Source organism: Corythoichthys intestinalis, chromosome 1 (genome assembly GCF_030265065.1).
Source record: "Corythoichthys intestinalis isolate RoL2023-P3 chromosome 1, ASM3026506v1, whole genome shotgun sequence".
NCBI classification, from domain to species: domain Eukaryota; kingdom Metazoa; phylum Chordata; class Actinopteri; order Syngnathiformes; family Syngnathidae; genus Corythoichthys; species Corythoichthys intestinalis.
This window is the reverse complement of record NC_080395.1, coordinates 58,038,871-58,062,463: the sequence shown is the minus strand read 5'-3', so window position 1 is coordinate 58,062,463 and position 23,593 is coordinate 58,038,871. Positions and strand designations below refer to the sequence as shown.

At 37.0% G+C, this 23,593-nt stretch overlaps 1 protein-coding gene across 1 annotated transcript in view; it reads right to left on the bottom strand.

Moving 5' to 3' along the window:
• Positions 1 to 23,173, bottom strand: part of luzp2 (leucine zipper protein 2) — a 227,077-nt gene extending 203,904 nt beyond the window's left edge. The window contains exon 1 of the mRNA XM_057833100.1: positions 22,888 to 23,173. Within this exon, the coding sequence (XP_057689083.1) occupies positions 22,888 to 22,949 (62 nt within the window). The 5' untranslated portion in view covers positions 22,950 to 23,173. The remainder of the gene's footprint in view (positions 1 to 22,887) is intronic.
• Between the last annotated feature and the right edge of the window lie 420 nt (positions 23,174 to 23,593).

Genomic DNA, 23,593 nt, shown 5'->3' with positions numbered 1-23,593 from the left:
ATATACACATTTTTAGGGATTTAGAGTGGAAATGCTTCATTGCCTGTCTTAAACAATATCCTGGATGTCTGTAATCCCCAAACCTCCCATTCATCCTCCAGGGAATTTCATAAAGCTCATTAAATCGGCGTTAATCCAAACACTTGTCATCAAATGCTAATTTGTCAAAACATCCAACCGGGGATGTTTTCTATAACTTCTTTAACGTGAGGAAAAAAAAGCTCATTTTTTATTCAAGTCACTGTTTACATTTTTAAATATAAATCTCACGCTTTCAGATCTATGCAGGTTTACATCCAGCCAATAACCCTTTCATGATCAGGTTATTGGCATTAACCCACTTGTGTAATGCTTGCAAACATCTTCACAAACCATAAATATGCACATGCTCCATTCTTAAAACCCGATTCATCCTGTACTAACATTATTGTAACCCAAACTATGGCCATCTTGTTGCTGCATACATAATAACTGTTAAATAACTGATAAATTTTTGGCGTAAGGAGGAAACCTGTGACTAACTAAACTGTGACCTAGTGAGTCATGAAATTATGTCTTCTATTAGTGGTAGAAAGTGCAGGGCAAGGGGGATTAAAAAAAAAAAAAAAAAAAAAAAAAAAAACAGAAAATAGTCAGAAGAATCAGTTTGGCAGAATACAAAAATGACGCAGTTTGTGTTTAACGTTTTCTGTGTGTGATGACGTTCATGGTCAGGCACGTAAAAGGACTATTCTCACTATTTAAAATTGAAAAAAAAAGAAGAATATTGGCCTCATTCAAAATACTGGTTGCATGTAACATGTCCTATGTGAAATGGCAAATGCCCATATCACTAGTAAAGGTGTCAAGTTTAAAAACACATTCTATGATTTGTAAATAATTTAAATGATTCTCATGTATGAAAAAAAGATTATGATAAAAAGAAGAAGGAAAAAAGAATGACATTTATTCTGTATAGTGGTTGGATGTAAATATAGCCTACTGTATTCTTCGGACTATAAGTCGCAGTTTTTTTCATAGTTTGGCAGAGGGTGCGTCTTATATTCTGGAGCGACTTATGTGTGATTATTTACGGTCGGGTCGGGCAGACTTTTTGAAAAAAATAAATATATATTCATATATTTGTACTAAAACGATGTATGGATGTTAAATAAAATAAATAATTTGGATAAAACAGAGAAGGCGCTGTGCACACCTGCGCACGTGAACGCAGTGGCCCCACTATCTTTTCAATCTTCCCCCTCACGAGCATCCTGGCATTTCCTTTTCGATATGGAGCAGTTATGGGAGTGAAAAACAAACAAAAGACAGGAGAATTGAAAAGCAAACAACTGCAGTAGGAGTGGGAAAGTGAAAGGATTCAAATTGATTGTTGAAGATACGGAAACCTGTGTCGGCTTCGCTGAATGTAAATGTAAATGTGGTGCTTTGGTCTCATACGAGAAATATATTTAACAAACTTTTCCAACGTTATTTCATTGTGTAAATGCATTTATAATGATCATAAAAATATGTAGACTTTTTAAACATTGAGAAAACCTTTTCTCTGCAAACTCGAGGAGATTAAAATTAATATCCACTGTGCGCAAGTTAGAACAGACATGCAAATATAAAAGATATAAATGTTTATTGAATATTCATCTTGCAGTCTTGTTTAACTGGGAGAATTCGTTACAAAAGACAGGCTTTAAATTGTTATAATTATGCATGTATGCATCATCGTCACAAACGTGATCACACAAATGCAACCATGCATCGCATCCCCGCATTTCCTCCTTCTCCTGAGTCCTCACAAATAAAACATGATTTTTTTTTTTTTTTTTTTTTTTTTCGGGCAAGCAGATCAAGTTAATTGATCGAGCTCGGGCCGTGTCGGGCTTTAATACTCGCGGTCCCGTCAGGTCGGGCTGGATTTTTTTAGGCCCGCCTAGCGTCATGTAATGTTAGCATACCGTACACCTATTCAGCCTGTTGTCTGACTCTTGTCTCTCTATTGTACTTTAAATTGCCTTTCAAGATGACATATCTATTCTTGGTGCTAGATTCTATCGAATAAATTTCCCCCCAAAAATGCAACTTATTCAACTTCTACTCCGGTGCGACGTATAGTTTTTTTCCTTTTCATTGCGCATTTTTTGGCTGGTGCGACTTATATTCAGGTGCGACATATAGTCCGAAAAATACGGTATATGAGATGACTTACTCCCCAATCACCCATTTAAGTTGTCTGGTACATATAAAAGTTGTAAATTGTGTATAGACAAGTTTCCTGAGCGAAAGATGGGTGGCGCCATCTTTGACATTTTCTGCTGCGGACTTCCGGTTTAGAAAGAACATGAAGTGCGGTTGAAGTAAGCAATGTGTAGAAAAGTTAAAACTGCAAAATCAAACCTCAGGAACCCACAGAATCTCCCAAAATGGATTCAGCACGATGTAGATGAAGCTCCAAGACTTTATGCGCTGTGGGTTTGTTCTTATAACTTCGTTGATCGTTCGTTGACAAAATTCTAACAAGCTGTGCAGCCTGTGTTAACATGAGGTGTAGAATGATACGCCGGCCACTTGACAAAAATGAGGAAAAATTACAGATAATGTTACAGTTGCCGAATGCAGAAGGGCTGACACAGATTTTGTTGTTACAAGGAAATACTAATACTAATATTAATTATTTATTATATACTAATATTAATTAATACTAATACTTATTCACCACTCTAATTTGGAACTAAATTATTTAAAAATCAAACAATGTGATTTTCTGTTTTTTTTTTTCCACATTCTGTCTCTCATGGTTAAGGTTTACCCATTTTGACAATTACAGGCCTCTCTAATCTTTTTAAGTAGGAGAACTTGCACAATTGGTGGTTGACTAAATACTTATTTGCCCCACTGTATACATATAAACACAAATAGTATGTCATTCTTTTTTATTGCAGCTATTGATTGCCATAAAACTTTTGGGCAACATGATTCGTGATTTCGTTTTTTTTGTTTGTTTTGTTTTGTTTTGTTTTTTCAAATAATTGATGCATGTGCAAAACAGGTCAATAAATCGCAAATTATAAAATTTGCAAAATATTAACGAAGGTGGAGCATAAGTTGAGTCTCCCATCATAAAAGCAGAATGCACGTAGTCTCAATATATGTCCATCAACGTACAGTAAGTGTTGTTGTGAGGCACATCAAGATGTCTTCCCTTTTCTAACAGCCTTTTGAAGAAAAAGTTGTAACACTTGCATTTATGCACTTAGGGTAAGAAGCCATGTATGACATGTAGTAGATGAGTGTTTTCAATTTCTTTATTGTTTTATAACTAGAATTAGCAAAGCTAATGATGTCTCAGCTGTGACGCAAAACATTGTACAAACACAACGTACTTAAATTGAACATAACTGTGCCGTCCCACATGTACTGATTAGCAACAGGCTAGCAGCAGATCGCATGCATTGCAGCCACAGCAGTACAGTTGTTGTAGTAAATAATATTTAACATCATCATAATTACAATCATCATTGTAATAACAATATCAAAGGCAACAAGTAGTTTCATGCGCAAGATTTTAGCTTTAGTATTTTTGGAGCATTGGACACATGAAAATGCAGGGATAGGAAGAACATACCTTCCATCACACAGCGGCAACATGGCTACATAAACACCCGGTCTTTGTAGTGGCATGGGCTTGGTTCTGTCAAGTATGCGGGTCGGCAAGTGGTGTGGACCCAAATGCAGGAAAAGAGAGAAGTGAAGCAGACCGGCAGTGGAAAATGATTTAATTAAGGCAAACAAAAAACAAAGTAGCTACCAATATTGTAGAGATCAAAAAAAAAAAAAAACACAGAAACAAACAAAACTCAGGTCCCTAACAAAAGGCTTGGTATCAAAAATTACTTTGAGGAACACAAGGGCTTGGACGGAGAAAACTGCTGAAAACAGACGCTGACATGCACATGGACTATGACGTAACAAGGAGTGAACAGAAAGTTGGAGTTTACATACACACAGACAAGGGGTAACGAGACAACAAGTAACAGGTGGGTGACACAGGAGGATGTGGGTTGGAGGATAAACTAAGCAGGAACAACAGGTGAAATCAATGGGCAATCACAGGGACACACTAGGAGGGAACCAACACAAAAGCTAACAGGTTCCACATCTGCCTTGATGACCATGTTGTCCTCCCATGTCGTGATGGTGGCAGATGGATGCTGTATTTCGAAATTGTCTTTTCTGAGGCATTTTGATGAGTAATGATACTCCAGCTCCACTGTTGTTTTGGTTGGAAAAAGTGTAAAACGGAAGTCGCGAGCAGAAATAAGGAAGTAAGGCGAAAGTACTTCAGAAACTTGTCTATGCTCTTCTATGAATGACAAGGTCCAAAGCAATTTGAAACCAGGGAGTGTTGGTATTTTTCCCTGGCAGCATCCCTACTCCTCAAATCCAGTATTCAGTAGGTTATACAGTAGTCGTCATAAAGACTTTAAGCAATCCGAACAAAGCTCAGAGTAAATATATCGTGTATGTAAGACATCACATGTATGCTTAGACATGCAACCTCTCCACACTGTCATACAGATGTAAAGCCAAAGAGCATCTTGAAATCTAATTGTTTGTATAATCTGCAGTCAGGATGTAATTTCACCCTTGGTATGAGAACACCTCATGTGTATAAGAGCTCAGATTGTATGACGACTAATGCGTATGTGACCCTAAAAGCTTTGTGCAAATGAAATGCGTTTTACATAAAATGTGTAGAGACTGCATATATCCTGCTTTCTTGCTTTTATTTTCGGTATGCGGTTGCACGAGCATTTGAGGGGAAACAATGTTTTCCAGCTAAACTGCTATTCACTATAGACTGCTCCCATCCTGTCATTTTGTCAACACCATCTCTGTGTGGAGCTCAGCCAAGCAAGACGTCTGACAGACAGGCAAAACAGAGTGAAGGACTTTGGCAAGGTAACACCCTCTAGCTTGCCTCTTGAACTTAACAGTGAGGTCCAATGCCCATACAGTACATACACACAACACAAAGCACAGCTGAATTCTGTGGCCTAGAAATATCTTTGTACTTCAGTGGCTTCTGAGATACAGAATAAAAGCAAGGACAGAAAGATTGATCAGAGAGATCCAATCAGCAAGAAGGTGAACTGCATGAGTGGGTTTCCATTTGTTGCCAAATGACACAAGAGATTGATTGGCAAGTTTCGAAACTCCCTTAATTCAAGAAGAGCTATTTTCACAACACTATATCCAAGTCAGTAATCTGTCAGTCAGACCTGTGCGGTCCATAGGGCGAGCTAGGCAAATGCTAGGGGTGTCGCAGCGTCATAAAGGGCGTCAAGAAAAAAAAATGTTCAAATAATATTTGATGATAGCATTATTAAAAAAATATACAATACACAAAAAAGAAAGAACAACAATACATTTAGTAATGTTTTTAAGGAATAATGAAAAAAAAAAATTCTAATGCGCCTTCTACCCTGTGATGCAGTAATTTCAACACACTCCCCCCAGCAGACCAGAGAGGTAGCCGAGTTATTTTTACGTATAAAAAGATAAAAGCCCTCTGAGTCACATTTTAGAAAGAAGAAGAAAGAACCGGAGGATAAACGTGAAAAAGACAGGTTTGTGGTGATGAAAAAAAAAGTTCTTTTAATTGAATAAACACATACTGGACTGTCTCAGGAAATTAGAATACACAATATTCTAATTTTCTGAGACAGTCCTGTATATTGTTCTATGTAAAGGACGTCAGCCAAGGTCGGCCCCCCACATTTTTACCACGCCAAATCTGGTCCCCTTTGCAAAAAGTTTGGACACCCCTGCTTTAAATGGTGGATTAATGTACAGGACTGTCTCAGAAAATTAGAATATTGTGTATTCTAATTTTCTGAGACAGTCCAGTATACTTAGCGTAATTGCAAGCAAGCGGTTATCTACATAGAATTTAGATGACATACTACTGAAGCTAAATTATACTGTATCATTAGATAGGCCTGTTGTTTTAGAAATATTTTCAGTACTTAGCCAGGTGTGGATTAGTGTCAGTTCCATTTACTCCCTCTCCCATTTTAGAGAAAGTTGGACAAAGTGTATGGGGGACTAAAATTGTGTCTTGCTGACTTTCATGTGATGTGAAGCGCTTTTACCTTGTGTTAAATTGTGATATTCAAATAAATTTGCCTTGCCTAAAAGTGGGCAAGTTCTGTGGTATTGGATTTAAATGCAAACATATTTTATTAAATGTGTCATTAATTCAGTAAAATGGCAATTATGTTCATGTAAAAAAATATTGAATTTCATATTTTTATTATCATATATTTTTATTCATTCATTCATTCATTTTCCATGCCGCTTATTCCTCACGAGGGTCGCGGAGGTGCTGGAGCCTATCCCAGCTAACTTCGGGCAGTAGGCAGGGGACACTCTGAATTGGTTGCCAGCCAATCGCAGGGCACAAGGAGACACACAACCATTCACGCACACACTCACACCAATTTAGAGTGTTCAATCAGCCTACCATGCATGTTTTTGGGATGTGGGAGGAAACCGGAGTTCCCAGAGGAAACCCACGCAGGCGCGGGGAGAACATGCAAACTCCACACAGGAAGGCCGAAGCCCGGGATTGAACCCTTGATCTCAGAACTGTGAGGCAGACGTGCTAACCACTCAGCCACCGTGCCGCCAAATATTTTTATAATTCATTATTATTGAATGGTTGTTGCCGTGCGTCTTGAATTTATTTTATTTTTCAACCTCGCCCGTCAAAGTTAATGGCTGGATCCAAACACCTGATTGAGCCAGGTACAGTAAACTGCTAAAGTTAGGCGCTAGTATGGTTATGTCATGTTGGTTTCACTATCAACAGCTATTTGACTTGTGCAATGTAACATCCCACTTTCTTCTCTTTGTAGATGCTCTTCTGAAATATTTTCCTTCCACCTCTGTACATCCCGGGCCATCTTTTACAGCCACCTTATCCACATCAGCACCAAGTCCAGTACCTTCCCACACACAAACTGCCAGTGGACAAAGAAGTACGGTGTGAGTGTTTAAATATTTGTGGTGAAAATAGCTATTGTTGCAGTAGGAGGAGGGGGCACCAGCAAATATGTTGCCTAGGGTACCAAATTGGTCAGGAATGGCCTTGCTGTCAGTGATCTGCCTGCAGTGGTATTTTTACTGTTTTAATTTGAGATTACTTTTTAGTATATTGGAGATTTGCCAATCTATAAAAACATTTGTATGGTGAAAATGTGATCCAATAAATGTCCAGTGAAACCAGTTTTCAACATAAAGGTTGTATTTCGTATTGTAACTGCCTCAAACCTGTGCATATATTGTATTTGCACATGTAATATATACAAAAAAATAATAATTTGAATGTAAAAGACCTTCCTAATTTTTAAAACCAGCGCATATGTTTCCTACACATATAGTGTGTACCTGGCAAAGGTGATCTAATCATCAGTCGCGCCAACACACCTTACTACACATTGAACGACTGGAGATTGTGGTTATCATCCAAGACGGACTCTGAAATTAGGCTATGTAGGGTAGTATGTATGTAGGATATTATATGATAAAGATAACAGCGGCCCAACCAGATCCTTTCAAGGAGGTGTGCTATGGACTAATAAAGGATTCTGATTCATGTTGCCTTTACAAAATGAAACCTATATTTTATTTAATAAAAAATCGAGTCAGAATGCTCAAAATGCTCAACACCAAGGAGAGATAACAGTAAATATATAAGGATATGAAAACAATGTAGGCGTAGCATGACAGCGTCTTTGCTTGATAACTGTTCTAAATACTGACAGTATATCTCTCATTTGTGTCACCTACCACAAAGAGGTTTGTATCTGATTTGTGTGTGGAGCTAAGTGTTAATTAAACAGGTGATGAACTCTCTTTTTGTTGACTTACCCTTAAGACTCAGGTTCGGCAGTCATTTAATTACTGTTTTAACACACATAAAACCTCCATCTCTCAATATTCAAATCATTATGGAGCCTCAATTTAATAAATTTACTGCAATGCAGTAAATGATTGATTATCTAGTTAACATAACTGTTTTTCAAAAAATATATCTATATCTATATATACAGTATATACATCTCTCTCTCTCTCTCTCTCTCTCATATATAAATCGGCAAGGCTGAAATCAAATGCCAAGTCTGATTTATCTACGATTTGACAGAAGATATTTATCACTGGAAGTAGGATGCAAGGGTAGCACTCTGCTTAGTTGTGATTAATATTTTGTATTCTCTGTTGTATTGTTAAGTTAATCAAACGTTTTATATATATAATTAATTATATAATTATATAATATAATTATAATTTCTTATTTTTAGCGGAACTTTAAAAACATCTAATTTGTTTCATGTACTTATTGGTTAAGCAGTGGTCCCTATTATGGGGAGAGATTTTTCTCATAAATATTTACACAAATACATCTGTGATTCACACACGTGTTTTTCAGATTCACAAATATAGCCACGATTTTCACATTTATTTGAGATCCACAAACATATCCACGATTTTTACGTGTTTTTTTTATCCACAAATTTATCTGCAAATTTCACGTGTTTTTTTTAAACATGTGCGTGCATTGATCATGACTTCTCATTTGTAAGAGTTCGACTCTACTTGTGAAGTGTATGTGCCGTGTTTGTTGATCAGCAGGCACCTGCTTTACTTTTGAGACAAACATCACGCAGTTGACCAGAGGTTGAGAAGATTCACGTGTGGAAAGATTATCTTCCTCCATCCACTGGGTGGCAGTGTTGCTGTCTCTGCTGATGACTTTACTGCTCCCCTGTAAATGTTTACGTATGCTTGTATGTCTGTGTTGTTATTATTATTTTTTTTTTCATAAACGGGAAATTCAAGGCTCTTTTGCAACTTCACCTTGGCTGCATTAGTTTTTCTTTTAATTCTAAACCAAAGAGTTCAAGAGTTCAAAGAGTTCAAATTAATATATATCTGAATATTATTTGAAGCATATCTATCTGAACTGATTACTGGGCCAAGCGACTTTACGTGATTCTGATAGTTTTTTTCTCAACTCATCTGACAATTCCAGCAGACTAGCTGGCGTGGGGATAATCGCTTCAGCCACTCTCATTTTAACATTTTTTTTTCTAAAATTGCATTCATTTCACAGATATATTTGAGATTTTCAAAAACATGAACATTGTCGGTATTTAAAAACATTTATGTGTATCGCGCATGTATTTGTATAACTATTTTTCAAAACAAAACTCTCTCCATACATTAGAGTTACACAAACTTTGGAACTTGTGATTTGTTTGCGCATCTTTATAAAAACAACAAGTTGCGGTGGTAATTTCTAGATCTTCGTGTAACTACTTGGACGACATGAATAGAACATTTGATTAAAATTGTTAGTTTATATTAAAGCTGTGTCATAAACTCAATGGAATCTGCTATAAGCCGTGAACTGTCGTAAGCCCGACGAACAGCAAGTAACGTGCTTGTGAGGGAAATAGGATTTCCTACCAAGCTTCTGAGTGAGTATAAGACCCTAGAGATAGGAATTCCTCTACATTGATTAAGAAATGAGTTTATGAATGTTTGTGAATCTTTTTGTCAGTGTGCCTTAAATATTGCTGCCCATGTGTCATTTGAAGTGCTCAGGACTTGTTGTTCAAGTTGAAGGTCTACTTCCCCAAAGGGACCACGTGGGGAATTGCAACATGGCGGGGCTAACGGATCGTTGGGGGAGGTTGTTTTGACCTTAGTTAATAATTGCCGGTACTGTGAGTACACAAAACGTTTCCCTGTGGATTTACAATTGAGCTCCAACAAGCCTGTCAACAAGTGGTACAACAGTTAGAAACCTAGAACCTAATGTGGTTAAAAAAAAAGTATCTTGTTTGTGTCTTCCTATTTTTCTCCCTTTCTCTAAAGTATGGTATATTTTTATTGTGTTTAATAGTTCTTTGATCATTTGTTTCTCTGCTTCATATGAATGTGCTTTGATTTAATACATATCGCCAAAATTTGCTTGGATTTTAACAAGTTCATACATGGGATTTAAATCTCACAGAACAGTATATACTAACAGCATTTCATTCAGCTAGCCTGGCCTCTCTGCATCCAAGGCAGAGCTATATACCCTTAGTTGTTAAGTCCATGAATTTTTCAATCAATATTTTTGTAGCCATCACCAATTCATCTCCAATGCATAAAGGTGGATCCAGTTAATGGTGAGGCTCAAATCACCCAGTATAATCTTGAACTGAGTGAAGGGGCTACACAGAGAAAAGTTTCCTATTGGGAAGTCTTAACGCAGCAATTCATTTTACAAAATTAACTTTGGTTGGTTATTGACTGAGAAATGATATAAGCATGCAATCTAGCAAGGGTGGAATAGTCACTTTCACTTTATTAGTTCACATTCAATTCAATACAGAATCTAACAGTGGCAAAGTGTAGCATCCACTTAGGGAATTCTTCAATGCCTTTTGAAATAAGATATGCATCAATACATTGTATTAAAGTAGACAATTGGGAAAATAAATGCAACAGCAGCAGTAACACATTAACAGAGCAAAAAGTAGAGAAGAGACCAATACTGCAGCGAAATAAATAATGAATGGGATGAACCATTGAGGTCTCTTTTCGTCTTTCATGATCCAAGCAGTTTGTGTATACCTGTATAATTTATGAGCCTTTTGCGTTCATGCCAAAAGTAACATCTTCATCTTCGAGTTCTCCATCATTTTGTAGATAATTCCACTGAGCTTCTCGGTCCCACTAACAGTAACAGTTTTTTTCAGAAACGGAATGAACAAGACTAGTGAATAGATACAGCCGATTACAACATCACAATCACATAAGTGAGAGCAAAATCTGAAAAAGCTGAAGACTGTGAGAAAACGTGTGATATTTACAGTGTAACTACTTGAGTCTTGAGCCAAACTAACTATTACAGAGAGTTAAATTGCCTGAACACCATTGAATCTCGGATATGCTGTTGGATAAAAACATGATTTCTGTTTCACACCGTTTATTGGATGAAAAGGTGAGAATCATTGCAGCTGGAAGGCAAGAAAAAAAAAGATAATGCTTCAAGATAATATTGTACAGTATGCAACCAGTGTGATGTATATTTAGACATTTTGTACTGCATTGATTCCTAACCAGGGTGCCATGACTCCCTTATGTGCCATGAGAGATCATCAGGGGGTACCACAGGAAACCATCCAATTTCACCGTCAAAAAATTATTTTACAAAAAAAACTCTAAATGCCAGCAACTAACTGGTTGGCTCCCAAGATGTGTCAGCTCAAACATTACAGCCGATGCTTTTAGTTGGAAGGCTCTCCCTACAACTAAATTTTAGGAAGCAGAAAAAAAAAAAACTAAACCAGGAAATTTAACTGTGTGGAAACCCAAGTCACACACGTCCCAGAATTGCCGTGTTCAGTTCAGCGTTCATTGGACAGGGCCTTTCGTCTCTAAGATTGGTCCCACTGCCATGAGAGAGGCACTTGTAACGCCTGCCCATGGAGGCCTGTCTCGGCTATTTTTATGCATATGTCCTCCTTTTTGTGGTTTCCACTTCCAGGTCAGCTCAGTGACAAATATGTGCATCACCACTAGGCATGTGCTGGTTACCGTTTTCACGGTTTACCGTGGTATGAAAACGTCATGGTTTCAAAACCACAAAATTTTTCCATCATACCGTAGTTCGGTATTAACTATTTTTTTATGTCCCAAAAATGCAGCGAGAAATGGCTTTGAGCGTCAGCGCTCACTCCTCCCTCTCCGATTGGTGCTCTGTCCTGTGTGTCAATGACACTGCTGTCACTGTCAAAACTACACCAAAGCTTTTTTCAAAACCCCCTCAAAAAAATCCAGTCTACTATCAGAGTATTTCGGCTACCGAAAAGAAAGAGACTCGTTAAAGAAGGAAGGACAGCCGATGTGCAGACAACATCTACAACATGGTAGCACATTTACGTGACCATCATCCGTCACATTACACAAAATTTAATTTAAATAAACGCTAGGCCTGAACAATATTGGAAAAAAAACTATCATTGGGATTTTTTGGGTGGTTGCGATATATTGCGATATTAAATCACGATATTATATTGCGATATTAAAACTATCGCTGAACGATATTGGAAAAAACTAACGTTGCGACTTTTGGGGGGTTTGCGATATATTACAATATATATTGCGATATTAAAACTAGAAGAATTTGGTTAGATACTTTGGTTGACTCACCATGACCACATTGTATTCATATAATACAGTTTATTCCAGGCTAAGGGGGTTAATTTGTGAATGATGAAGATTGCTGTACATAAAAGGCATAGGTATGTAGTAACGCATTACATTTACTCCGTTACATTTACTTGAGTAACTTTTCGAGAAAAATGTACTTTTTACTTTTACTTGAGTAAATTCGTGAAGAAGAAGAAACGCTACTGTTGCTCCGCTACTTTGGGCTACACTAGAGTCACTACATTTTTCCTCTTTATTCTACATATTGACTTTGTTTTTATCAGTGATGGCAACAGTAGCTCCACCAGTTTCACCAATTAGATGTCGCAACAATAATCACATGACTTCATTATACCAATCAGACTCAAGATTGCTGTTCTTCTATAATGCCAGCCTGTTCAGTCATGTCATCTTTAAAGCAATGCAAAAAATTAAGTATTTGCTGTATGTGCTGAGAAAAAAACACCATATTTAAAAATAATAATAATAAAAAATAAACATTGTAAGCAGTTACTCACAATGTTACTCATTACTTAAGTATTCTTTTCACCAAATACTTTTTTTACTTGTACTTGAGTACCGTACATTTTTTGGATGATGACTTCTTTAACTTGAGTAATATTATTTTGAAGTAAAGCTACTCTTACGTGAGTACAGTTTTTGCCTACTCTACCCAGCTCTGATAAAAGGGATCCAGGAGGCCTGTACATGTGCTGCTTTCATCCAGCAAAACAGCAAAAAAAAAAAAAAAAAAAAATTGCACGTCCTGCGATAGGACTATTGTGCATGCGCACATTGCGATGGCGATGTTGAAATGATATATTGTGCAGGCCTAATAAACGCTGTCATGAACGTTTACCACCAGCTACGAGGGTTTACTCCAGCGTGTTTAGTGTGTCTAGCGATGGAAAAGCAAATACTATAACGTAAGCTTGTTAACAAAGCAACTACCCTTTTTGATACTGTATTTATTTGTTTATTTTAACATTCATGCTGATGTTCCAACTTGCAAATTGGTTGTGAAAATTGAAAAAAACCCTGTTCAGTGGAAGCTTTTTTTTTTTTTTTTTTTAACCCATACATCTCCAAAAACACATTTTAGAACTATAATTGCAATACTGTGGAACCACGGTATTTTTTCTTAACATTATTATACCGTCAAAATCTCAAACCGGCACATGCCTAATCACCACACCAGATGTACTGTTTTTGTACAATACACTACGAAAATAGAGCCCTCGCTTTCAGCGTGAGTGTGATGATTGTTTTTATATGTGCCTCTCGATTGGCTGGAAGCTCAAAGCTGGAACGTGCTTCAGTGCACCCATAAGTAGTTTAGAGGAAGAATGGATAAATACTTCAAAATGAAGGCTTCATTCTAAATAGCCAAGTTTTCAAGGAGTTACAGGTATGTAAATTAATAAGATGTCACTTCACATCTCTGGGCGCAGGGGCTGATTATTAAAATGAATGGTGAAAGGCGGCAAAAATAAAAAGCCAAGTTCCTGCTTGAATTGTATTGCGTGATCACTGGATGTCAGTTTCAGATGCAGAAGAATCATATAAAGTGTGCAAGATGATGACACTTTGACTCAAATCTTATGCCATGACCAACATCCACATTGAAGAACCTCTGAAAGGCCCTGAGCGTCACATTTATATGCATTGATCAGATGTGACACGATCCAAAAACCACTCAAGCATCCTGCTTTAGCTTCAAAACAAATTGACTGGAAGCTGCAGCACAACAATTCGCTGAAAACAACCAAGTCATTTTGTATTTGCTGCCATCATGACAAGGGATAGTGCTCAGCTTTTGTTTATTATGGTTATACATCTTGCACTACACTGTAAAACAAAGAGCCAAGCCCTCCAGTAATGACTCATTTCTGAGAACACAAGCATCAGTGTTTAGAGGGACAGAGCAATTAAGTCTCTGCCAATTACAACAGCAATTTTGACAGCACAACAGTATATGTAGTGACAGCACCAAAGCGGTAGAATCAAGCACTGGTTGAAGCTGCAATAAAGATCCACATCAAAGCTCCTCAGAACAACTATAATAAATTGTAGGTGGGAAGAAAAAGTCGGCAACACAATGAGCAGGAACACTGGGTGTGAACAGTAAAAGGAAACAAATTACATTTCAAGATGTGGAAACAATAGGATAACAATGATTCATAATTTTCTCATCAAAAAAAAAAAAAAATCTGTATTGAAAATAAGTCGAGATTAAATCTATTGTGTTCTTCTCACTCTGCATTAAATGCTGTCAGTAAATTAATCAGTTTATGGATACTATATGAGCAAAATGCTCATTAGGCTTTATTTTCATTACGAGAATCAAATGAAAATATATACTAATTGATAGACAGTAACAAAGCCATGAAAATCATTCATGTTACAAATAAATATTTTTGATTAGACAATTTGAAAAAAATGCAGCTGGTAGTGTGTTTTATTTACACAACGAAATTTTTTTTTTTAATTAAAAATCACATCATTTGTAATGTACAGTAAATACAGCAGAATGACAGCACAGATGGTCGCCCCGCTGGAGAGTGGATTTGCTCATGATTTTTTTTCCTCGCAGAGAAATTACTTTGCTTTGCCTTTACTTTAAAAGGCTCAATAATGTTAAACAGTATGACTGACCCGTTTTACCAATACAAGACACAAGAGGCGGCCGAGGTCATAGGTCAAATTAATACCTCAATTTTATGACCCCACATTGCGAGAATTATTGTTCATTAGAAGAAAATACAAAATATTTATAAGGTCATCTGGCCTAAAATATTAGAGGAACTTGTGATTAAGGTGTTACTTTTAAAGGCTGACTAGGTCGCTGAAAACTAAAAGGTCATCAGGGGAATAATATGTAAACATGACCGTGTCATGAAAATAAACCAAAAAATACAAGCACTGTCTAATATATCAAAAACTATTTATAGAGGCCATGGTCCACTACACTGCTCCAATGATGTGATGTGTGTATACGCTGTTCGTGAACCCAGAAGTTATTGACTGGCCAGAAACATGAGGGGAAACACTCCGTTATTCTGTTTTAGATTTTTTTTTTTTTTTTTTTTTTTTAACAAAGAAGTGATTCCAAAGTGCACAATCGTACTGTATATTGGAACCCCCGCTAAATTGCGAACTATTTGTTTGAAGTTTGCTGATATTTTTGTTCAAACAAAAACCTTGTCAAAATGTATATACAGTCATGCAACCATGATATACAATTTCCTTCGTTATTAGTACAGTAGTACCTCGACAAACGATCACTTCGACACACGATCTTTTCGACATCCGACGTAAAATTTGACTCGCCATTTATTTTTTACATCCGACGACATGCTCGAAAACGACGATTTTTGACAGGGCCGCAGTTTCTTTGTTTTGCCGGAAGACAGACGCACGGCTGATTTTCGTGAGAGAAATCAACACTGGATCCAAAAAGGTTAGTGTAGGTGGAGAAAAAAAAAGAAAAGGTGACCCTTAACATTGAAGTGAAGATGTAAATGATAGCAAAATATAAGCATGGTGTGTGCATCCATGAACTGGGTCGACAATAGAGCCGTAGAATGTCGATCTCGGCCGGCGGTCCGGCTCAGTTTGCCAGTCTTTATAAGTTAAGGTGACAGTTCTTATTGTGGTAACATCACCAAAGAAATCACCAGCTGCGTCAGGTTTCTTATCATTTATTCTATCAACTTTTCTAACATAACGCGCCTAGTGTCCGCTGCTATTGACGCCAGCATCAAAACAGAAAGTAAAATTGAACCGTGCTCTCTTGCTCACCGTCACGTCAGCCTCGCGATGCGTTCAGGTACAGCAAAAAAAAAAGTCTGCCACATTAGAACCCGATTCGTTACATTATTACAGATATAATTATTATTATTACTATTATAATATTATTATTTTTATTATTTTTATTCATAATTTATTTGTTTTGCTCTTTGTAATTGCTGTTTGCAATAGTAACAGCAGTATTTATTAAGGATTTACTGTAGGTTTTTGGGCAGTGGAATGAATTAATAGATTATAATGTATTCTTATGGAAAAATCCTGCTCAACATACAACCATTTCGACTTAAAACAAGGTCCTGGAATGAATAAACGTCGTGTGTAGCGGTACCACCGTATTCATTTTGGAAAACTTTGAGGCAGCTTAACGATGCCCGCATGCCAAATTTTGAAGCCCACCTCACCTCCTGCCCATAGTTAGCTGAGATGGGCTCCAGCACCCCCACAACCCTTGCGTAAGCTGTATGGAAAAATGATTGCTTTACATTATAATTGGTGGTCAGCTGTAGCCATAACGGGAAATTCAAAGTCCACAGTCAAGTTTTCCTTTTATTAAGGCAAGAGAGCAGAAGAGGAAACTCAATTATATTTTTGTTGTGCAAACAAAAAAAAGGCCACAACCAGCAGGCAAGTTATTTCTCAGCTTATTGTCTAAGTATAGAAACCCTTTCTAAGAGTGATTTTATGACAGTGTTCACTGACGTTACAGGAACGAAATGAGACTTGTCTGCCACATTTGTCCTCGTGTCCACACACTCACTTTCGCTTCCTGGTTTCACTGAACTTCAGGGCTCCAGACTAACATTTTTTTACTAGGAGCTCAGTGGCCCCTAACTTAAAATTTTAGGGATGCACTCTGTAAATCGACATGCAAAGTTTTCCTCTAATTTTTACTGTTTAACCAATAAATACTTTCAAAATAAATGCATAAAACGACAAACTTATGAAACAATATTTTATTCTATATCATTTTCAATCAACCGGTATGCTGCTAAGGGAATTTTTTTAAGCAAACCCAGCTGTAAACGATGCATAGTTTACCATTCATGACAAAGAATGAATATATAAATGAAAACAAAGTTTAATAAAGCAAAAGACAGTCATTCGTTTAAGTCTAGGGTCGGGAACCTTTTTGAACGAGAGAGCAAAAACACCCAACGTATTTTAAAATTTGATTCAACACACACTGTGTGGCTGTATATGTATTCATGTCAAATTATTCCACTTTAAGTAAATATGACTATTTGTTCTTATGAAGCCCATACATTGAAAAGTAATTTTTCACCTAAATCAATAACATTTAGCTTTAAAATAATGTTTTGAAAAATATCTTTCATGAATTAAGAATATTTCTAACAAGCTTTTTTTTAAGATTAAATATACTAATCTATTGCTTAAAATAAGTCTTTTAAGCTTATTTTCAATAACTATTTTTCCCATTTCAAGAAATCTGAGTAAATTTTCCTTGAAGCACTGGCAGATAATTTCACTTACAGTATTTCTAGTATATTTACACAGAAAACAAAGGAATTTAACTAGCCTTAAAAATGTGTGTTTTTGCAGTGTATATACTGTATATCGTTTTGTTAGCACTGTTTCTTTTCTGAACACATTTGAATGCATCACATGGGACGGAGCTCGTGGTCACTCTCTGCTTTTACAAGCAGTCGCCGAGTTAAGATTGAAATAAATCTTGAGAAAACGACAAAAAAATCTAACATCGTGACTTGGGATGTTACGATCGTTGCGCAGTTGTACACTCACCACTTGGAAAATAACAAAAACAGACATGGTGTAGTGCCATGTATATTTTCTGGAACCAGAAACCACGCAAGACGATAAGGGGGGCGTGTGCGTAACAGTGTCCGAGACAGGTGGAGCCTCTCCGGGCGCCCATTTCGTGATTCTAGCTCACCTGGAAGTGGCGAATATTTGACAGTCCAAAAATTCACGAAAGTGAAAGTGATCGCTTGCCAGTGTGACTTGGGGTACCACACGGTTCCTTTTCGTGGTTTAATTTTCCCCTTATGCATTTTTATACACTCCAGTTCACTCGGCATCGAGTCGGGAGGGGCCAACCGCGCCACTGGCTGAGCAGAGACCGCTCCACATTTCATCCACCTTTTTCTTCTGTTGTATTTTCCCTTGGCAAACCAGCTCGTTTAATTACAGTCAACTAGTGGATTTAACCGCACAAAAACAAACAAAACAAAAAAAAGATAATGATACTGGTTGTGCATTTGCAAGTATATTTAAAAAATACCCGCACTGGCTCTAATTTTAGTCGCAACATGCGACCATTTGGTCAATCTGGATCCGTGAACTCCTAAAATTACAAACACTAATATGAACAATAACTTTATCTGAGCAACATCCACTGGCTCATCAACTGTCACGAATAATATTTTACCTTATGAAATGCTTGATCCAAGGAGATTTAACAAAAACAAAAACAAAACAAAAAAAAAAACAAAAAAAACAAAAACAAACACAAAAAAAAAAACAAGATTTGTAAGCTACAGTATTATGGTGAGTGCAGTAAAAGCTCCAACACACCCTGGCCCGGTTAAGGGTAAATACTACAAACGGAAACATAGATGGATGGAATGAACAATTCCAAAAATGATTAAAAAATATGAAATAATGATACATACATACAACAAAATGTTCTAGAATATCCTGTTCGTTGTGTTTTATAAAAACATAGCATTTATTCATTTGTGTGTGCGTTTTTTGTTTTTTTTTGTAAACAGAGAGGACTTACATGGTGCTGGCCTTCACAGTGTCTAAAAAAATTTACTGACTTACATTCATCCATTCACACTCCACTAAGCAGTGCTGCTATGCAGTGCCGCCATGCCCACTAGCAGCCGTTTTGAGTTCTGTGTCTTGCTCAAGGACACATCGACAGTGGGCAGTCGTAGCCTTGATCTAAACACTGAACTTTTGATCATTTGTCACTCACTATAACGGTCACAAAAATACATTTAATTGTCTGGTTTAGTTTAATTTCATGTAAAAAAAAAAAAAAAAAAAAAAAAAAAAGGCCTCTCAAAATCTGCGATACTTTTCTGCAGTCAATCACAATCCAAATCTCACCCTTCCATGTGACATCTGAAACAATCAAAGTTCTGAATATTAGAGTGGCAAGTTGAGCAGCTTTTTCTGAAAGTCGTCTGATGCAATACACGTCAAACATGGTGTCAAGTGAACAAGTCAAAATGTTTTGAGAGAAACCATGTAAGAAAGCATTTGAGAGTTTTAAAAGGTGGGTTTGTTTGATCTGCACCGATGGGATTTAAAACCAAAAAAAAAAATTAAAAAAAAAAAAAAAGCTAATAAACCTAATACAGCAGTGCATGTTTAGCCTCTTAACCCTGACCTGGGGGTGAACAGTCATATCTCACAGGGCTGTTCTCAATGCAGTCTTTTGCGCTGCCTGAGTACCAATTGATTTCTGCAATGAGACAAACGTGCACAATCATTCTGCGGCGGGAGTTTCTCAACCAATTCGTTTAAGTCAAACCCTTTGGATTACACTTTCAATAGAACTAAAGTTGGCATTACTGGTCTGATTCAGACAAGATGGCAGGTATACTTTTTAATTAACATCCATACTGTTTTCATTAAAATAACAGAACTGCAAATGTCATTTTAGATTAGAGGATAATCAAACAGAAGAACAGAAGATGTAATTGTATCAGGTCATATGTCAGCGTTCGACAAGGCGCTGTGTGTTGCTTCCGTACTGTATGTTGTTACTTGTTGGACGTTGCACTCATCATACAAAATGGATTCACTTACAGACCACTGATGTGATGATTTTGAATTTAACAAGGAGAGGCAGAGCTCTACCTAGGTTTGACAGCACAGGTCACAATTCATTTTTCTCTCGTCTATATTGCATTCAGTAAGGTTTAATGTTACTGTACTATGCTGCACAGCAGAATAACAACTAAGAGCTTCAATTCAAAAAGTGCCATCGAACAAAAAAGCAAGTCTAAGTTATTTAGGCCGCATTTGACAAACAAACAAAATATGAAAAATAAAAATAAATAATTATATCTAAGAAAGTTGAAATAAGTCAGTGAGATTTATGTTGTGTCATATTGACAATTGTGCTGTGTCACGTGGAAATGTGGATCTACAGCAGCAGGTAGATAGAATGCAATTTTAAGATATTGTAGCAAGCCAATGCTTACTACAAAAACTAGTTCACGTATTTGGTCGAGTAAACAGACATGAAATGTGTCACCGATGGCGGCAGCAAGGCTGAAAAAAAAGAGTACATTAGAAATAAAGCTTTACAGTATGTACTGGTACTGTATCTACTGGGCAGCAGTTTCCCAGATCAGCTTTGACATTTTCTTTATACCATCAACCACACCAAGCTCTCCTTGGAGCCTTTCTTCTAGTAGTTAGGCTCAATACATGTCACCAAATAGCTAATATAACACGTCACCAAGACAAGTGCTCGTTCAGATTACATGGCCAGGTTGTTACATACACTGCACCAAAAACACTTGTCCAAGCCATTGTCTTTTACACATTCTAAACTTGGAAAGCAACTAATCTCCAATCATGCTTAAAATACATTCAAAATACAGTAATCAATTAACTTATTTAGTTCTTATATTTCAATAACCTACCAAGTTGCTTAGAGGAGCATTTATTGCCGACTGAAATTACATAGCCTGTTGCCATCCATTTACATTTATCGTTGAACAATAAGATTCTGATCATATCTATGTTTATATTTATTTAAGATTCTTGGTATGTAACCTCAAGTGGTAGCTTGACATGACCAGCTCCACAACAGAAGAGTTTACTATTTGCATCTAAAGAATCACCTAAAATTCTCAGGTATAATTTTTCAAAATGAGGCATCATGCACGAGTACATTTAAATATAACTGTAATAAAAATACATATTTAAAAAGATATCATCAGAATCAGTGGTTAACATTTTACTGAATGCCAAACTGGTTTTGAAAAGTAATTTTTTGGTTACTTTTCAAAAGTAGCTTTACTGACTTTGATTTATAAAATACACAATTTAGTGACTACTTGATTCCAAAATTAACTTGTTAGCTTACAAAATGTACGAATACAAGTTACTTTATTAGTTACTTTTAGCAGGCAGTGACAACACGTGCTGGAGAAAAAAAAAACATGAGAATTTTTTTATAACATGACACTGTATTAAGTATAGTTTTAACAGTTGTTTAAATTGTTGTTGTTTTTTTTGGGGGGGGGGTTAAAATAATAACAATCTTTCTGGAGATTCCACTTTTCATGTTTTGTTGTTGTTGTTGTTGTTGTTTTTTAATCAACAGGACAGAGTGCACAACGAAGTTTTAATATATCATCCTTAACTGTTAAAACCTAATAGAGTGATTTAATATCCAATTTGAAAAAAGAACTTCTTTTGGATTTCTCCACTGTATAGTTATTTGTTGTAGTGAGTTAATAGTGATTGAAGAGCAGTAAAGAATGTGTTGCATTCACCTCTTTTATTATTCTAATACTGTACATACTGAGTGACCTTTTTGTCCTGTTTAATGTTGATTAAATTTGCAATCTGGTACTTATTATCTGCAATTATATATTATGAAGTAACAATTTTCTGCAAAGCTCATGTTTCTCTCTCAAGTCCTAACAATAAACTAACATGCAGTGTCTTTGGTCTGGAAACAGTATGGCATTAGATTACTCGTCATTAAAAATTTATCATATTATAGTAAAGTGTTGCTGGCATCACTAACTATTACCAACAAAATTCCAATTATACAGTAAGATTATAAAAATGTGGAAAATAAAGCTATATATTGCAGCGCATGTTATTTATGAGACGTAAACATTACAAAATAGGCTTGTTGTGGATCAGATAATGTATTTGCCTATTGCTCGGGGGTTATAGATCTACACATCCTGGAAAAAATACAGTATTAGTCATACACCATTAGTTCACCTCTTTGATAAATGATGAGCATGAATTTTAACTTTACTCTGCTAATTGAACATAAAATGTAAATTTTTATCATCACTCAATACTGAAAGTGTTTTTTTTTTTTTTTTTTTTTAAAGAATGGATGGCTTTCTGCATGTGAGTCTCCAAGGTATCGTCAAAGCTTTGAATTTCCCCTCACGACTCTCATTAAAGAAATCAGTGTCAGGCACTGGTGGAGAATGATGTTTTTTTAAGAATGTAATGTATTGTCAAAACTCTTCTTATTAAAGCTTACATTCTTAATTACTGTGGCTATCCTTCCTACTGAATGCAAAGCCATACATGACACAAACATCCATATACACATGCTTGTTCTTTTCAAATTGCGACACCGCTCTCCTTATCCATTCTTTTCACCTGGTTTCAACTTGCACTCTTTTAACCAGCATGCAGCAAAAGTCCCAAAAAGCACCATGATTCCCCCCACCCCCACCCACTCATCCACCACAACACACACACACACACGACTGTCTACCACTACCCGCGCATGCATCGCATTCAGGGAATTGCACACACAATGGGACAACTGTTTCTTGGCTCATTTAGAACTGAGGAAGATAATAACCCAGTTAGACAGATTAGCTCTTCCTTGCTTGCTTCCTTCCACCATCAAGTCCTTGAGTTTATTGAAGCAACATGCTAAATACAGTGAGTCCCTGCCAGGACAGTTTTAGGCTCTTGTATTTGACTGGGCAGGACTGAGGTTTACATTAGTAATCTAACATTTTACCTTTGTAAAGCTTTGCTTTTATTTGTTTCAGAGAGTCTGAAACTGGTTGTAAGAAAACATCATCCAGTGCCTACCTGGTGTTGAGACTCAAAGCTGGGCAGATAAGCAGCATGCAAAAAGCCTGGATGGATTTCATAGCTGAATCACACTCCCGTTCCTTGTCCGTCTCAGATGCTTTTAGCCTTTCCCCTGCGCCTCTCTCCTCACTCTCTTACTCGCTTCCCACTGGCTGCCTGGAATTTTAGTGCACCCTCACTCACACACGCACGCACGCACGCACACTTACACGCATGCGGAGAGGCAGACAGATGCAACACAGTGGTACGAAGAGCGGGGGAATATCTGGTTTTAAATAACACAGGGACACGGACCGACTTGCTAATGAAAAGGAGCGGGTGGGGCTTAAAATCAAGGGAACGAGATGTGGAGGAGATATGATGTCAGCACCCGCGCAGCTTCTGCTATTGGCGAGAAGCATCATTTCCATTGTGTGGCTGCCGGTTGCTCCCCCAGTCAGCACTGTGGTTCAACATTCAGTCCACACAGTCTGATTACTACCTGCAATGTGTGATGGGCACGACGCAGCGTGCATAAATGGTGAGAGTGGCCATTGGGGATTGGCTTCATTGGAACTGATAGATCTGTGAAACGATGCTAACAAATAAAAGAGAGTGTAGTCATCTATGAAAATGTAAGGCTGTCCAGTTCATAAAAGTGAAATTATGAAGATGCCAAGCAGAATAATGCTGAGATCAGGCCCGGAGTGACTAATCGGGAGCT